Below are 17,951 nucleotides of genomic sequence, written 5' to 3'. Positions count from 1 at the left end.
CCGTATCGGAGCATCCCAGATTTAATCCGTCCGCGCAACGCCCAGGGGAAGCAGAGCCGCGTAAGGGCCGATGGGGAAGCAACAGCGGAGTTCACGGCACAGGTCCCTGGGGGCAGACACAAGGAGAAGTTAAAATAATTGGGCTGTAAATAAGGATTCTGGGGAATGCATAAAGGAAATAAAGAACGATGTACTACACACCTTACAGGAAGGGACCGATATTGCACGACGTACAGAAATATAAGAGAAAGGTGGGGTTTTAATGCTTTCAGTGTTGTTCTGAAATTCAGAGAACACGGGGGGACACGCCGCGTTGCGGGTGCCGGGGCGGTTTGTTTGCGTCCCTGGCCGCGCGGGGTTTGGGTGGGTGTCCCCTGCAGCCCCCGGTTTTGGGGCGGCCGGAGGCACCCCAGGGCGTGCCGCGGCGGTAGGGAGGGGGACGTCGACCCTCGTGCCGCCCCGGCTCCCCTGACGGCACGCGGGGACAACCAAGGCTTTGGTCTCAGCGTGATTTTGGCACTCCTCACCTATTCCTCTGCTTTTTGACCTCCAAACTTTTGGTTTTAAACCAAGTTAATTTTCTGCTAACGTAGCAGCCGTGCCTCTCTGCTTTCTCACTTCCCAGCAGCCGTTTCACTGCTCATCACCCTTTTAAAAAACTTCTCCCTAATCATTTCAGTCTTTGCTTATGCCAAATGGGGAACCGAGGGCCCCGAAGCTGCGATTTGGGAATGAAAGAAAGAAGCTAAAAATTATTGTATCTGCAAGGGCAGAGGCACTTCAGCCTACGGCTTTTTAAGTCCCTCTACCTCAGTGCCCGTTAACAGATCACACGGGGTACAGGCACTGGCCAGAGCCTTGCTCCCAATTACTTTTACTGGAGGAAGTTAAATAGTAAAATAAAAACCACTTCACGTGCAACAAGGACGGGAGGGCAGGAGCAACCGGCTTCATCCACGCTGTCAGAACTGGCTTTTTAACAGATATTTTGGATTATATGAAATAAAAGAGTTGTGAGACAGCAGTATCGCGCCCAAGCCCCAAACCTGCGGCATCCCGTAACTGGGGGATTTTATCCTGTGTTCCAGTGGGGATGCTCTGACTCCTCTTCCTCCCCTCTCCTCCTCCTCGTCAGCTCCTATGCAGAAACCTCGAGTTAAAAATGACCTGCTACCTGCAAGCACGTCCCACGTAGGGGCAAGGGCTTGTGCAGAGCCCGATTTTCAGCACCGATTGGTGACAGCCCACAAACAGACACTGCCAGGGCGGGGATAAGCAGGAGAAAAACTTTATTTACATCTTTTGAGCAGTAACACAGCTGCAGCGATTCACCGGGAAGAAACTCCAGGAAGAAAACTCGGCGTGACATGCCAGCGGCGCCCCGCGCGCGGGGAGACCCCCCTCCCGCCACACAGTATCTTGGGTCGGTACAAAATTGCTGTCGCTTTACAAAAGGCGCGAGATTCACAGTAAAGTACCAAGGGGAGCGTGGCAGGGAGGAAAGACGAGGGACACGTATCGCTCCGGGACCTCGTCCCTGCCGGTATTTGGTCTATGAAAATGCATCGTACAACAACGCTTGTAGAAAAAAATCTATCCCGAGGGCTCGATGCATGCAGAGTTGTGGGATTTCTACATCTACTACAGGGCTCAAAGCCTTTTAGAAAAAAGCGCTGGGGCAGCTCTCCTGGGGCAAAGACATCTGCAAGCCCCGTCCCGCCGCTGGGCGCTGCACGGGGCAAGCCGCTCCGCAGCAAGGAATGATGAGACACAAGAGGTAGGCAAGGGAAAGCAGGGAGCAGCCCCCCTGCCCGGCACTCGGCCCCGGCAGAGTCACCTGCCACGGCCAGGCTGCTTTTAAAGCCTAAAAATCGCCTCCCCCATCATCTCCTCCCCTCCTGCCCAACACCCTTAGAAAGAAAAGAGCACACACGTTTTGGCTATTTCTAGATTTGTGTTTAAAAACGGCCCAGACCTTCATCCGAGGGTCATGGGAAAATCTAAAACCTTTCTAAAATAGGATTGCATTGCAGGGTGGAAGATTCGCGTCCTCCCAGCTCTGGGGGATGGAAAGGCCCCCAGGGACAGCAGCGAAACCCGATGGTCCCTCAACTCCCACCCGGGAAATTCCCACCCAGAGTGGGATGCGGAGCCCTCCGCAGAGATCCCGCTCGGCAGATGCCTGACAGCTTCTGGCTCCGTTATCACCAGGGCGAAGCTGCCTCCGACGGAGAGAGCAAACGTCAGGGGCTTCTCTGATAGCGTGAGGATGCGGGTGGCTCAGCAGGAATCAAAGACTCCTAGGGATGTGCTGAAGTTTCACACACAGAGCCCGTGCGTCCCTAAAAAAGCCAGTCAGCTCCCCCTCCCCTGCCACAGGGCCACCCTCCAAGTAAAAATACAACCAGGGACATTTCAGCAACAGAAAATTGGCCAGGCTGCTCTAATTAATCAAACGGGTGTCGAGGAGCAGCAGCTCTTCTGCCCTCCAGCTGAGCCACCCATGGCAGACTGCAGCACGCTCTGCGAACGCAAGAAGCTTCGTGCAGAGTTCCCAAAAGTTGATGCTAAAATTCAGCGTTTTTTTTTTTTCTAAAACCTTTAAAAATACACATCTTGCTTTTATTTTCTTAAATATATAGTCTATAAAATAAGGCAACTCGAGGAGACAAGAACATCTCCATTGCTTAGGTACTGCATCCTACCACCAAAGAGGGTTACAGTACTTCCAGTTGAGAAAAGCCACTCCACCCAGCCGCAAAGCTCCCACGTGCGAGAAGAGGAGCAACGCGCTCCTGTAAATCTCAGGGGAATGCCCGAGCACGGCCCTCAGCAGCCCCTGGACACGTCCCGACGAAGGGAAGGCTCTCATCCGTCCGGGGGTTTGTGGGGAGGGAGCCGCTTCTGCCGGGGATGCTGCGGCCGCAGCAGGTACCACTTAGAGAACACCTCATCTCCAGGGGACCTCAGGGATAAAGGCAGCACAGAAGACGGAATGACTTGGTTTCTCCCCAAAAGTGAAGCACACATTAAAATAAATCTTTGGGAGAAAACTCTTGTAACGTGACTGAATCTTGTAGTATTAAAAGCCATAGTCAAGGTAAGCACAAAGAGTGCAGCTCAATCCCAGCACAGATCCTGCTCAGTGTCACAGCAGCTCATGAAAACTAAACTGTACAGCAGCTTTTTAAAACAGGGGGGTCGATTCTCTCTGGAAGAAGCACAAGTGCGTGTTTTACCTCCAATGTTTTCCATCTGTTGTGTGTATTAATGCTGTAAATGTAGTCTTCACGTTTCTGAGCTTTGTAGTGTTAATGCTCTCCATGTCGCGCACCATTTCCCACCTAAGTCTTGCTTTTTAGAGCCTTATTTCTCTGAGAAGTACACTGAATAGAAAATAATTTATAGTTTAAAAAGAACAATGTAGAGAGTAATCTGCGGTAAACAGGACTGTGGAGCAACAGGATGGCACACTGTGGGCTTAAACAGAGACCGGGGTTTGTTCGGGGGCGGCAGGGACATCAAGACTGTGCAAACCTGGTGTGCTCATCCACCCAGGTTGGCATCGCTGATCTGTCTGTGTACTCGGACTGTAGGCAGAAATATTTTATAGCCTCAGAAGAGAAAAAACCCTTATTCTAGCAGACTCGACCTTATAAGCAAAGATCTTTTTGCCCTGATATTCGCTGTAACTGTGTATCCACTGATGTCACCCAGTAGACCCAGGGAAGGGACTTTAGATACCGCACGATCACCTAATCCCAGCACAGCTCCAGCACCGTGCACAGAAACCAAACCCATGATCGAATTAACTCTCGGTCCTTGGCACAAGCTGGTTAGTTCTCCTCTGAGAGGACAGGTGGGATCTTGCTGGAAAGCAGGGTGTACACGTACGGCCAGATCTTGTTGGTCTCTGTCCCAGAGAAGGAGTGAAGGATGCCCCTGCTCCTGGAAGAGAGATGGGAGGGGAAGTTAGCACCAGCCCTGCCTGGGGACAGGGGTGTTTGCAGTCAGGGTGGCCGTTGGCAGGGGACAGCCTGGCCGGGCTGGATGGCTTTTTGGGTGAAAGCGGGGGGATAATGGGGATGAGTGGCAGCTGCTCCCGTCCGCAGCGTTCGCCAAACCCAGATAACCACGAATAATGGCATTACCCGGGAGAACAGCTCACCCCTGGCCCCCTGAAGACCACTCGCTCTCTAAAGCACGTTACAGGCGTAAATCAGCAGGATTTATTCATGTGTGTAAGCAAGTGGGAAATTCAGGGCAAACGGGTTTGTTTGGAGCAGGGCAGAAAGCAGCTCGCGGGTGCGTGCAGGAGGGGAGCCGATCTCTGCAAGGTCACCGTCCCCATCCGCCCGCAGACCCTGGGCTCGCTCAGCGTCAGCTTTGCACGGGCAGGGCACGGTCTGAGGCATCTCAGAGCTTCTCCATCGCTTATGCTGGAGTTTTGTAGCACTGATGGGCAGCACCTCTGCAAAGCAAATACGTTTTCCACTCTGCTCAGTGGAGCCGGGGAATAGAAGGGATTTGTAAACGCCCTCTGCTACAGACAAAAAAATCCCTCCCATTTCTGGCATCAGCAAAGCCCTTTGTGGAGGCCAGCAAGACAAACGGGAGCTGTGAATTTCTTCACGTAGTCCAACTCACTTGTATAACTCTATGACTGGCTTTGCAGCATCTTTGTATTTTCTGAGCCTGGCAGCAACGGCCTCGGGTTTGTCGTCCTCGCGCTGGACCAGCGGCTCGCCCGTCAGGTCATCGACACCCTGCGGGAAGGCAAACACCGTCAAGGGGATGCAGCCACCAGCCCCTCTGCCCACGCTGCAGCTCCCTGCCACGCAACCGCTGCCAAATGCCTCGTCCTGCTCCCCATCGATCGAGCATCCTCAGTTGGCATTTAACATAAATCTCATTTTCCTAATTAACATTTAGCACAGCTCCTGCAGGCTGGCTCCCAAGGGCAAAGCCCTCCGGTGCTCAGCGCTCACTACCTGGGATTTCTTCCCCAATGCTTTTTTACGATCTCAGCTCATGCAGAGAAAGGTTTCTCTGATCTTTTCCTTCGTGAATTGCTCCCAGCTGGCACCACCGCGATGTTACGGGCTGTTACCTGGACTTGGGGGGGGTTGAAGTCCATGTTGTACACCCTCCCGCTGGCCGGGTGGATCCAGCGGGCGCTGAGGCGATCCTTCAGCGTCTCGAAGGGTATGTTCAAGCTGATCACCAGGTCCAACTCGCAGATCTTGTCCAGCGCCTCAGCTTGCCCCAGCGTCCGAGGGAAACCTGTGCAGGCACCGCAACAGAAAGGGGCTGTCAGGAGAGGCAGAAAAGCAGCAGTGATGGAGCCAAAATCACCCACCCCGCAGTGCCGGAGCTGCAAAACCACCACGGCTCCTTGCTATAACATAAGCCGTGTGAAAGACAGGCATCCACCATATGGCTACAATAAAAAATAGCTCCTACAGCAACAGCTCCCAAAATACAACGCAAGGGTCGCTGTGGGCTCACGCTTTCCTGCAAAGTCGTGTCTGGTGCAGGGCTGGCGTCCCTGCACAGGGGCTGGAGGCAAGGAAAAGAGCACAGGCAACGATAAAATGGAGATAAATGCTGGAATGACAAAGCAAAACCTGAAGGAAACAAAAGGCTGTGCACAGACAAGTAACACGCTGCTGGTTTACACGGAGGACGTCAAGGACACTGTGATAAAATGGTTTGCACAGCCATCACCCAGCTCTCCGAAAGCCCTGTTCTCCGAACCTTTTGTTCAGAAAAGCCAGCGAGCAGCTGGGAGCACCCACTCCGGCTGCCAGACCGCAACCAGGGGCGACTCTGAACTGGTCCCCTCTCCAGTTTTCTCTGCTGACAACACCCTTGTTTGGTTTTTTTTTTCCATATTTTTTAACCTTTTCTACATCTGTAAAACCCTCAGAGACCTCCCGGGCTTTTCCCAAGCGGAGTATTATTAGCTGAGAGCTTGCCAGGACATCAGCACAGGGAATGAACTGGCCATTAAGAGAAAAAAAGAAATTTAGTCTGTCTTACCAAGTGAAGTCTGTCTGTTATTTACGTTATCAAATAGCCCGCTCGAAATAAAGAACCCAGATCTGATTGTGTCAATCAATGTGTTGAACTGCCAGGGTTTTAATACAATAAAATATGTACTTGTTTACACAGTGCTTGCTGTGACCCCAAACCCCAGCATAAGCCACCCCAGGCCACGTAGGGAAGAAGTCCAGCTCCACCAGCCCTCCAGTCCATGGCACTAGGTGACAGACTTATTTTAGCGGTAAACTACGTTGTATTTTCCCTATCAGGAGCCTGAGAGCTCTCCGAAAGCCCAAGTCTGTTATAAATCAGCTGGCTCAGTCTTATCTTGTATTCACTGGCTCCTTCAAAGAGCGTCAGCAGACTGGCAAGGGAAGGTTTCTCCCCGTACCACGGCCACGGCTGCTCATCGCCGTACGTCACACTTGCCTGCGTCCAACACCGCGGGTAAGCGCCACCCGCCCAGCCCCATCCCATCCCCTAACCAAGCGCCAAACCAGTTTCTAGAGCTGCAGCCAGCACTTGGCAGCTCCCAGGCCACCGGCAGCAACGCACCACGGCCGCTGGCAGGCAGCTTCACCGCTGAGGGCTGCAGGAGCTCCTGGAGAACCCTCTGCTGCTCCTCTCACCGCTCGCCTCGCCAGTTTGCTCTCAGCATCTTCTCCACCTGTACCTCAGGTGGCTTTTGGGCTTGGGACGCGTAGCTCCTTCGCACACATATGGAGGCAGTGAGAGGTTTTCCTTGGCTTGCCTCCAGCCCCGCTCTGCTCGCTGGCTTGGCTTTATGAAACATCTATCCCCTTTCCCTGCCTTTCCCTTTCCCCGACGCGTGCCAAGGGCTCAGCTGGACACGCACGTGCTGCTGCTCGGGGCAGAGGGCAGAAACACCCGTGGAGAGACAGCAGGTCGTCTCCTGCCTCTCCTTCTACAACCACCAAAGGCACCTTCTAGTTTTTCTCTCTCCTGCTGCTACCAAACCATTAGCAGCAAAATAATGTTTTCAAGGGGGCTGGGCTTTTCCCATCCAGCTGGGACGCCAGCAGTGCACTCACCGTCGAGCAGCCAGTGCTGCTCTCGCCGCTTCTCCAGCTCCGTCATCATCACGTGCGTGATGACGTGGTCCGGCACCAGAAGGCCTCGCTCAAGGTACTGCTTTGCCAAGATGCCAACTTCTGTTCAAGAGAAGACAGGAAAAAAAAAAAAAGCAAAAAAAAAAAAAAAAAGCATGACATTTCTGCTTAAAAAATATTGCTCCCCCTCACATTCTGCCTGTCCTCCCAAATCGCTCATCCGGGAGCCTTTCCGCAGCATCCCTCTGCTCGTAGCCGCAGCTCCTGACAGCCAGGGGCCACGCGGTCCTTTTGGTGCTGTAGAAATGGAAATGCCCAAAATATCCAAAAGCAGGAACACAGCGAGGACGGGCTAAGCCCTTGCAGCCCTGCGAGCCGGCTGACGGCGGCAAGGGGCACCAGCACCATCCCTGCCGCGCCGGATGCGTGCACCGTGTGCTACGCCCGTAACTCCTTTGGTTCTGGAGAAGGCACTGGTGTGACGTTGCCACGGATATTAAATGTCACCAAGACACTGGATCAGCTGCAAGGGATGCAGCCAGCAGAGAAGTTTCCAGTAAAGCCGTGAAGACAAATGACGCATTTGAGCAATGCCCGCAGATCTGGCAGCATTTGCCTCACAAGGCACAAAGTTTCCACACACAACCATCACCAGGAAAAGCCGGCGTCACCATTTACAAACGATCCGGAGGGGTGCAAATTCGCCATTTCACGAGGAAACAGCAGCGAGCTCACGTGAAAGCCAAACCTCAAAGCTTTTGTTAAATTGCTGCTGAAAGGCGCAGTTTAACGAAGCTGAAAGGCTTCCCATCCGAAGGGCCTTAAGACTTCAGAGCTTCAACTTAAGATACACTTGGATAAGAAAATTATTGCCAAGATCAAACCCTTGAGAACATAATTGCGGTGTAAACACAAGGTAAATATACCTCACCAGGCTCCTGCCTGGCTCTGCCCCGCGTCACTCTGCTGGAAATTACAACGCTGGATACGCCAGCGGTGGTTTCTGCACAGGCAACGCCGTGTCCGGATCCACCTTCACGGCAGCCCGGCATCCCCCAGGCAGCCGTCGCCAGCAGCCGATGTAATAAAGATTTATTCTGCTTGTATTTTTATTGCGGCTGCGGTACAGCAGGTGTTACTTCAAGCAGAGATGCAATAAATTCAGCTGCTCCTTACAGTACAGTTTGCCTGCAATTTTCTTTTAGCCACTTGGAGACAAAAAACTGTTTGGAAAATGCAAATATTCTTTGCCACCGCATGTGACAAGCCCTGACCCTGCCACCAGAAGAGGTCCGGCCTCTTCCCTCTTGGACCAGGACCTGATTGACACCTCTTCCACTCTCTTCCCTCAACAGCTGAAACAGCATTTATCACCAGAAATTAACAATCTTGCAATCAATTTTTGCAAGATTTCTGGTCAGGACAGTGCATTTTACCCCTCCTGAAGCACGAATCCTCTCTAAAAAAAGCCACAGGTTCCTACATTTGGAGGCAGGCTCTGGTTTTCCAGACTGCAGCAAGATGTCAGAGCAGGCAGGCACGTGCAGCTGGCCACAGGCTGGATTCCTGAGCTGCAGGAGGGGTTTTTTTTGCAAGATATACGGTTCCTGAAGAGCGTTCATCTGATCTAATGGCGGAACCTGATGCAGCCTGCACAGATCCCCCTGGGAGCGTGGGGCCAGGGCGCGCGCAGGAAACTTTGCAGGCTCCCGAAATGGTCTGCGGCCGATGCCTGGCAGGAAAGCGGCGCAGGTTGGGGTTGCCAGCAGAGCCACGCTCCCAGGTTGGAAACCTGCCTCGGAAACTGGGCAGGCAGCAGGCGCTGACTCACCAGCCTGCGGGGCTGAGTCACTGCAGGGACAGGGACCACAGCGCGTCCCCCTCCCTCTGCTCCATAAAGGCACTTCAGCTCACCCCGCTGAGCAGCTCTTCGCTCGGAGCCACGGCGGCTGCCAGGCGCAGCGAGCAGAAAACACCTTTTTCAATGACAAGATTTTTGTCACTGCCCATACGTCACCGGTGCTGCTGGCAGCTCTCTCGCTTGGGGAAGCAACGGACGTGGGGATGGAAATAATACACGATGTCTTATGCAACCAGCACGGAGACCTGCTAGGGCATAAATATTATTGCATCCTCCTAATTTTTTAAATATTTATTCACGTGGTCTGCACATTGCCGCAGGCTTGCAGAGAACACACTCGCTGGCGTGGCAGAGCTGCTCCCAGGGCAGAGCGCGGTGGTCACAGAGGCTGGAGCTGCAGCAGGAGGTCCTGCGGTCACCTCGAGGAGGGATGGCCATCCGAGGGACCGGCTGCTGCTCGGCGGGGCTGCTGGAGCCAGGCCTGGTGCTACAAACCAAAAATACACCGAGCTGCAGTTGTGAAGTCTGGAAATATGGCAGAGGCCCACATCTCTGCATCACGGAGGCTGCAGTTTTCCCACGCCCCTGATACAGAATCACAGAAGGGTTTGGGTGGGAAGGGCCTGTTAAAGCCCACCCAGTCCAACCCCCTGCCAGGAGCAGGGACAGCTCCAACCAGATCAGGTTGCTCAGAGCCCCGGCCAACCTGGCCTGGAATGTTTCCAGGGATGGGGCATCCACCACCTCTCTGGGCAACCTGGGCCAGTGCTCCACCACCCTCACTGTAAAACATTTCTTCCTTATACCCAGTCTGAATCTGCCTCCCTCTATTTTACCCGGATCCCCAACACCAGGGATGCTCTGGAGCTCATCATCCCTGCAGCACAGCCCTGCTCCCACCGGCTTTCCTCAAGGCAGCCTTTATCTCCCATTGTCACATTTCCCACCCCCTTCCCAGTCGCATCAGCCATCAGCCGCAGAGCCCAACCTGCTCCACGCAAGCACCGCAGCCGCAAGGCAAAGGGCAGCAGGGTTTGGACAGTCCTTCCCCAGCGGGGCGGGAAGATCCCGGTGCCCCGGTGTGAGGAGCTGGGGCTCACCCCTATTGCACTGCACAGCGCCTCGTGCAAGCGCCAAAACGCTCACTGCTATGGCCAGGTGCAGAGAGGGGCTGCATGCACTGCTCTGCAGTTACTCCAGGTAGCAAGGGGCTCCTTAGCTTCCGCTCACGCTGCCCGAGCCGGGCCGGCGGATGCTCCCAGCAGCGCTGGGCTCCGTGCAAAACAGCCTCTTGACTCACGGGCTTAATCCCGTTAATCTAATGACCGTGAGTTTAATCCACCCTCCAACACACGGGACCTCAGGCTCTCTGCGGCTCCCCTGACGCGCCCCTGACTGCAGCGTTCCTCCTTATCAAAGTAACACCAAGTTACGGCCTCAAGGGACGTCGCCTGCCCCCAAGGCCACGAGCAACAAAACAGCCACCCAGCCCAGGCTGGAGGAGAGGCTGTTCCCAAACACGGCGCTTGACAGCCTCCAGACTCTGCACGATAACCTCGGACTTTCTGCTCCACAGCACAACCTTCCAACGTGAGTTCTTTATTTAGGCTACGGCAACGCGATCCGGAGTTAACAGAGAGGAAAAACCCAGGGTGGTTAATAGGGCACTGACCGCAGATGCCTATGCACCAGCGCAGTTAAGCTGCGACAACTCCGGCTGGCTGGGGACAGATTTTGGCTTTGGGACCCCGGGACCTCTTTCTTGAAGTTGACGCCGCATCCCAGGCCCTCGGTCCCACCCCGTCCCTGTCAACAGGACATCGCTTTGGGGAGCTGGAGCCTGGTGTGGCCCCAAATTTGGGCCCTGACCTGCTCGCTGGATGGACAGCGGGGTCTGTCTGCAGGGCGGGAGTCAGCGCCGGGGGGCAACCGCCGCGGCCAGAGCATCGCTGCTGCTCCCACACGTAAGGATACAGCACCGATCCTATGGAAAACCAGAGGGCTGGCAGGTTGCATCTCCCGAGCTCCGGTTCGACAGGCAGCCAGGCCAGCGCGTGGCTCGGCCAGCGAAGACGCGTGGGAAAGGTGGGAGGAGGGCTGCGGGGCTCAGCTGTGCACAGCCCACATCTCCCTCGGCCTTTTTCTTGTGCTCACAAAGGAAATCTAGACACGAGGAGCAGACAGGAGCCACTTCTACCTCCAGTGAAGCACACTAAAGGGAGCAGTGGGACAGACACAAGACCCACGTGTCTCCGGTGGGATGCAGATCCTCAGCCAAAGCCACTTGGAAAATAAATTAAAAGTTGTACTGCAAATTAACTGCTGAGTCCTGCTGAGACCACGGGATACTGCCAACACCAGAGACAACCCAGTGGGTACTGGGACAAGGAAATCGCTCACCACCCTCCAGCAGCCCTGCCAAAAACACAGTTTCTAAGTCTTCCAAGATCTTACAAAGGCCCTTTCCTACAGCAGAGCAACCGCTCACCAGGCGAGACACTCATTAACAGACAAATGTCCGGTGGTGGATGTACTCGTAGGGTCACTGGAGCAAAACTTCAGACCATTCAGCAGCAGCCACGGGTTCAGCCGCTTCGCTCGGCTGCAAAGCGAAGTCCCAGTTCCCCCAGACTGCCGACACCAACGCTGGCAGCGAGCCGGGCATGCTCTCCATGCCCGGTGGCTCGGGCTTCCTTCGGCAGCTGGAGTCGTCCGTGCTTCCCATGGCTGAACCCCACAGCCACGGCAAGCAGGAAAATCCCCTGGGCATCGACGCCTGCCTGCCATCCTCCGACCAGGATTACTCCGAGAACACCGGACTGATGGGTCCCTTTGGGATGACGATTCTGTGATGATTCTGTTTGGGACCCAGCTCCGCTAAAATGCAAAGCCAGTGGCGCAGATGGTAAACTTGGGAGGAGAGTCTATTTCCACCTGGTTTCCCCCGGAGCTGGTACGCCGCAGTGCTGTCATGTCACAGCTCGTCCAAAGCGAATGGCAAAAACAAACAACAAAAAAAGCAAATAGCTGCAGCTTACTGAGAGCTGTAACCAGGGGCTGAGGCAAAGGTGGGACCTGAACGTCGCGCCAGCCATACCAAATGAAGGCTGACTAACTTCTGAGTAATTTAACCCACATTTCTCAGTGTCGTTTCCGTTGGGAAACCAAATTTACCCAATGCACTTCAGGAAATGCTTTGGGCTAACTCTGTTCACAGCCCCTCCTTCCTTCTCCAGTGTCCCCAAAGAAGCTCTACAGCAAAAGTATGAACTGAAATGTAAAATCCAGGAAAGCCGCTCGTTTAGACCTCGATTGTGCAAGCTCCTAGGTGGGCACGCAGTCTCGCTGAGCTGCCCCGCTCCCGCACGCTGCACCTCTGCTCGCCTTTCACCCAGGCGTTTTGTCCTTCAGCCAAAGCAGTCATTGGGACTTTCCCAATTTTAAGCCTCCCTCCAAAGGAAATATTATTGTCCTTTTCAGTTGTAAAAGGCAATCTGGATATTTTTAAATGAGTGACCAGCACAGGGCTGTGTGCAACATCCCTGCCACAGCGTACAACTCTCCAAACCTTTACCCTCCTTTTTTTTTCCTCCCTCTTTCTGTTGCTCTGGTAAAAAAAGAAATTAATTCTGGGTTCTCTTAGCTTGTTTTGTATCGATGCTGTTCTACGGTTCCTCTGCCTGGTGAGTCAGCTTCCTCTCCGGGTCAGTCTTTCACACATTAGCAGAGGAGAGGAGCTGTTGGAAAAAAAGAAATACGCTGGGATTGCCTAATGGCAGCTGCAGAGGAACCCCAGCAGAGCATCTCACCAGCCGACAGCGCTGCCCGGGGCGCAAACACAGCGAAGACCGTCACGTCTCCCACGGGCTTTGGACCTGGATGGCGAACACGGGACAGGCGGGGGCAGAGAGCTGCGGCGGCGAGGCCAAAGGGATGACCGGTGCAGGGTGGGTGCTGCTGCCCACCTCCTCCACCTCCCTGCTTTCTGGAAGGGAGTTTCATAAGGAGCGAGGGACACGCACTAGCACCCCGTAACACCCCACCAGCCTGGCCGCGGCGGTTTGCACGGCACCCGGCCACAGCGCCCCGAGACTCGCAGCGATTTTCCCAGCGAGGTTTCCTCCGTGGACGAACGCACGTTCCCAATCCATCCCTCCCACCGTGGGCGTCACACGGGCACGGCGTGCGCCAGCCTCTCAGCCATCTGCTTTGCAGTTTTTACCCCGTTCCCGTACAACCACCTGAGGCGGGATGAAGTTATTAATAACAGGAGACCCGCGTCCCCAGATGCCACCGTTAACTCTTGGTGCACGAGCAGGCGGCTTCTCCGGAGCCGTACCCACCCGGCACAGGGATGAAACCACCAAACATCCACGCAGCCATCGCGGCGTGGGACCCCACTTTTATTGGGCATGTCCATGAGCTGTGTCAACCCCCCCGGAAAGAAAATCTCTATGGCATAGGCAGGGGTGGGTTTCCCCATCACCATCCCATCCCTATCATCACCCCAATCCCCTCCTCATCCTCATCCCCATCCCCTCCCCGTGCCCATCCCGGCTGCCCCAGGGCTGGAGATCCCCCCGGTCCCGGTCCCGGTCCCAGCCGCTCTCCCCCGACGGGGCAGCCCCGCGGGCACTCACCGCCGCCGCCGCCGAGGCTTTCCCGCAGGAATTGGCCGCTGGAAAGGTGCTGGAGGCCGAAGCTGCGGGCGATCCTCTCGCACATCGTCCCCTTCCCGGAGCCGGGGGGTCCCAGCACCACCGCACGCAACAGCTTGGAGGCCATGACCGGTTACCGGAGCCCGCTCCGGGTCCCTGCGGGACACGACAGCGCGTCAGGCGGGACCGGCCCCCGCCGAGCCGTGCCGATCCGAGCCCCGTACACATCAGCAGGGCGGGGGGAGCGCGGGCAGCCCGCACCGCCCCCTCGCCCCGCGGCACCCTGGGACTTGTAGTCCAGAGCCCGCCCGCCCCCGCCCCACTGCTCGGTCCCGGGGGTCCTCGCAAGGAGAAGGGGCGGGGGGGGGGGGGCTGTCTGCAAACATACGGCCTGCAAACGGGGTCTGCAAACGCGCAGCCTGCAAACGCCGTGCTCCGCAAACGCGCAGCCTGCAAACGCAATCCGAAAAAAAAAAAACAACCCCGCGCAACTTGCGAATATTCAGCGTGCAAGCGCGGCCTGCAGACACGCGCAGCTTGCTTGCACGCGCGCAGCCCGCCACCTTCCCAGAGCCGGTGACCGCGCGGCGCGGGCGCTCCTGGCGCTGCCCCGCTGCCGCGGGTACGCGTGTGTGCGCACCCCCGCGCGGCGAGACGCCCCCTCCCCAGGTCCCCCGCGGGACGTCACAGGAGCTGCGGACCCGCGTGGGCGCCCGCCTGTACCCGCGCCTCTTCGCTGGTGCGCGCACACGCACCCCCCCGCCACCTCCTCCTTCCGCGCGCGCCACAGGGCGCGTCTGTCAGCGTGGGCGCCGGCCCCACGCCCCGCGTGTACCCTGTCCCCCGTGTGTCGTGTGTGTGTCCCCCTCCCAGCCCCACGCCCGCGCCCCCGCCCCCGGAAGCGCCCGTCACATGGCCGCGCGGCGCTGCCATAAACACAGCAAGATGGCGGCCCTCACGCCGCCAGCCCGTGCTGCGTCATGCCGCCCCCGGCCCCGCCGAGCGCCGCGCCCGCGCCTGGGGCCGCCCCGAGCCGGCCCGGATCGCCCGGGCTTCCCCGCCGGAGCGGAGCGGGCCGCGGCGGCGGGGCCGGGGCGCGGCCTTTCCCCCGTTGCGCACTATGATTTTCCGGGCGGCGGTGTTTACGCGGGCGGGGCCTGCTGCTGCCGCCACCGCCGCCGCGGGGGTGCGGCCGCCCGCCGGGCTCCGCCGAGGCAGCCGACCCTTACTCGAATGGTTTTCAGCGCTCCGGATGGACGGAGAACGGCGAGTGGGGCGAGGGGAGCGGGCGAGGCGGGGGGCTGGGGAGGGCTCCGTGAGGGCAGGTTACCGGCCGCCCCGTCCCATCCCGTCCCGTCCCGTCCCGTCCCGTCCCGCGGTTGTGTTGTCAGGGCCGCCGCCTGCCCCGCGGTTTCAGGTAACGCGCTTCGGGAAGCGCCGTCGAAGGAAAAGTTGGGAGGGAGCAGCTGTGGCGGCCCCGGGGAGCTGCCAGGGACCGTCACTCCTCATAGCCTTCCTTCCTCCTCCTCCTCGCACACAGCCTCCGTTCCCGCCATCGAAGCCATGTCATCGCTCGTCGGACCGCTGTACGCTCGTAACTTGCTGTTTATTTTCTTTCCTCTTCAGACTTCCACAGGTTTTGGGTTAAAATCGCGCTAATCAAGATGGAAATCAGGTTTGCAACCTGCACACCCCATAAGCTTCTGTGGAGGCAGGGCGAGTGTGGCTTGTAGTACTCAAAAATACTTGACATCTGTGTAGGGGTGGGGATCACAAGCCTTAGGGGTTGTGATCGAGTCACATCAGTAATTCCATCAGTGTGATGCTGAAGGAATTTGGGTTTGTACAAAACAAGTAAAAAAACCCATATGGAATCGCCAGCCCCAGAGGGGCAGGAGGTGGAACCGGGGTTTAAAAACCATCCAGACAAACTTAGGTGGCTTTCAAAAGTGAGAGCTGGCAGCAAATACTGGAAACTAGAGGTTTTTAAAATGCATATGGAAATATGCAGTGCCTTAGCAATAACAAGAACAAAAATGTGTACTAGACTCCAAAACTAATGTGGGTTTTTTGCTTAAAAAGGGCATTCTTCAGATGATAACGGGCAACCTAGTTGGGCTTTTTGCATCAAGTGTGTGTGTTTTTCATCTGACTGAAGCAAAGCACAAATCAGCATGTGTGGGTTAGACGCGAGGAAGTAAACCATGTTTGTATTGGAGTAAGGGCTCAATCCTCTCTAGAGAAAATGGCATCAGCCCTTAGAATATGTGTGTAACTCGAACAGTCTTTGTGCCAGAGGGTGTTGGGGGGGAAATGTTCACCTTTGCGGTTGTGTATCTTCTCTCTTTAAATAGCATAATAGTAACTGCTGGGGCAGGGAATAAAATCTTGAAATGGAGGTCAAGGCATACTTGAACTACGAAATAGTGAATCTTCTCTCATCACTTCAGCCTGTGAAATGTAGGATTCCCCGTCCTACATCTATGCCATTCTACTGAAATCGGTATAATTTTCTACTGGAATAGTAACGGTGTTGTGAAAACACCTCAGAGTGAGAGCAAATGGTTCAGCAGTTATGCAGCTTCCTTCCTTTTCAAAAGCCACCTTTGTATGTAGAGAATTTATTAATATTTTTTACCAGGTTTTTGTTGTTTTTTTTTTCCCCTAGCAACAACAGATTCTTTAAGGATTAATCTACAAATGGTGGTAAATCTGTGAGTTTTAGGATGTGTGTTTAAGTCATCTGTGTCGTCAGTATTGCATAATCTGTTGACTGTCCCCTTTTTACGTAATGTATGTTTGTAGTTTGTTTTAAAATGTACAAATATTTTTTTTCCACTGCGTGCTTCTCCTCAGATATTTCATACTTGTCTCTCCATTGCCCTCTTGAGTTAAAAACTTGTAAGGCACCATTTTGGTAGCTGGATCCAGCGGAGTGTTACGTACTTCTCTTTTAAAAACAGTCTCCATAACATCTCAGGACATGCTCTTTTCCAGGTAAGTTATTTAGAGTGGTAAGCCACTCTTGGAGTTTCTGCTTCCTCCTGGTAGAAACATGAGAGCAGCTTGTACTGGTGAAGTCCATCAACATCATAAGTGAACTTTTTATAAAAACTTCACAACACATTAACTTTTACTGTGTAAAACCACTGTGTTTTTGAAACTCATTTCAGAACTCAATATATTTGATTCCCTTAACCAACAGAGGGATGTGTGTGTAGAAATAGTTCCATGATCTTTTCAGCAATGCTTGTTTTTAGGGAAGGAAAAAAAAAAGGGAGGGGGGAGGTAAAACATGGGTTGATGTAAGCCTGTAATTTAACTAGTTTGCAGTGGAATTGTTTAGTTCACAATTGTGTAATTGGATCCTATGACCTAAAAGTGCTGACTGCGTACTTGAAGCACCTCAAGCCGTTAGGCCCCTCCTCGGCTTACTCCAGCAGCGGTCCCTTGTGCACGCAGCTGGCTGCCTGGCGTTTGGCGCTGCTCCTGTCGAAGCCATCGGTAGGCACAGGAACGGGCGATGCTGGCTCCAAAAGTACATGTGACAAACTCCCATTAAGCCCAGCTGAATGTATTCGCACTGCTGTAAAATTCCACCGCCTGCCAGCCCGCTCCGCTGGCGGGAGCCCGGCGGGCTCGGTGCAGTATGCAGCGTGGTCACGGTGTGGTGCTACCCTCGTATTCGCGCTGTTAACGATCCCGCTCCTCGGCTGTCGCAAGCTGTGTAGCTCCAGTAACTTACCTGGCGCTCTGCCATTACACCCACTGACTGTCTGGTTCATGACATTCAATACTTAAGTAGCGTAAACCAAATGCTTCTTTCTAGCTCCTGTGACTGTAAGGGGGAGAGAGCGGTGCCCCTGTTCTCTCTAGGGATACCCGTACAGTGGTTAGTTACGCTTTCTCCATTAAATCCAACATCAGTGGATTTGGCCAGAAAAAACTACTACTTAAAAACACTTTGAGCTGCATTGCGGAAGCCACCATGGTCATTAAGATAGCACTAATTATCTGGATAATTTTCTGGACACAAACCTCAGATGCAAAGCCACTTCTGTTAAATGCTCCTGAGCCTTTCACCTGGCAGCTGGGCATCTGCTGGGGGCGATGCGGGATTTCTGAGATGCGTGAGGGACGAGGAGACGGAGGAAGCGCCTGCTGGGCTCGGCAGTGTTGCGGAGGGGCCGCAATGACTGACAGGCTGCCCTGGCTCAGTTATCACAGTGCTGATGCTGTCTCTTGTAAAGGTACAGTACTGTGATAACTGAAGGATGGCAGCCATCTGAGCTTCACGGGGCCCCGCGCCGCCGCTTC

At 54.9% G+C, this 17,951-nt stretch overlaps 1 protein-coding gene across 1 annotated transcript; it reads right to left on the bottom strand.

Moving 5' to 3' along the window:
- Positions 1-1,272: 1,272 nt before the first annotated feature.
- AK4 (adenylate kinase 4) lies at positions 1,273-13,971 on the bottom strand. Its single transcript, XM_086753694.1, has 5 exons — positions 13,617-13,971; positions 7,098-7,217; positions 5,111-5,283; positions 4,648-4,766; positions 1,273-3,948 (listed from the first exon to the last, which is right to left on the bottom strand). The coding sequence occupies exons 1-5, from the start codon at positions 13,759-13,761 to the stop codon at positions 3,837-3,839; spliced, it is 669 nt and encodes a 222-aa protein (XP_086609820.1). The 5' UTR covers positions 13,762-13,971; the 3' UTR covers positions 1,273-3,836.
- Between the last annotated feature and the right edge of the window lie 3,980 nt (positions 13,972-17,951).

The sequence above is a fragment of the Chlamydotis macqueenii genome, chromosome 8 (assembly GCF_036417535.1).
Source record: "Chlamydotis macqueenii isolate bChlMac1 chromosome 8, bChlMac1.mat, whole genome shotgun sequence".
Classification (NCBI taxonomy): domain Eukaryota; kingdom Metazoa; phylum Chordata; class Aves; order Otidiformes; family Otididae; genus Chlamydotis; species Chlamydotis macqueenii.
This window is presented reverse-complemented; position numbering and strand designations above follow the sequence as displayed.

Coding starts and splice junctions, on each gene's coding strand:
- AK4 (XM_086753694.1), bottom strand. CDS start 13,761: ATGGCCTCCAAGCTGTTGCGTGCGGTGGTGCTGGGACCCCCCGGCTCC. Junction 7,218..13,616: donor AAGCCTCGGCGGCGGCGGCG/GTGAGTGCCCGC, acceptor TCTCTTGAACAG/AAGTTGGCATCTTGGCAAAG. Junction 5,284..7,097: donor GCAGCACTGGCTGCTCGACG/GTGAGTGCACTG, acceptor GTGCCTGCACAG/GTTTCCCTCGGACGCTGGGG.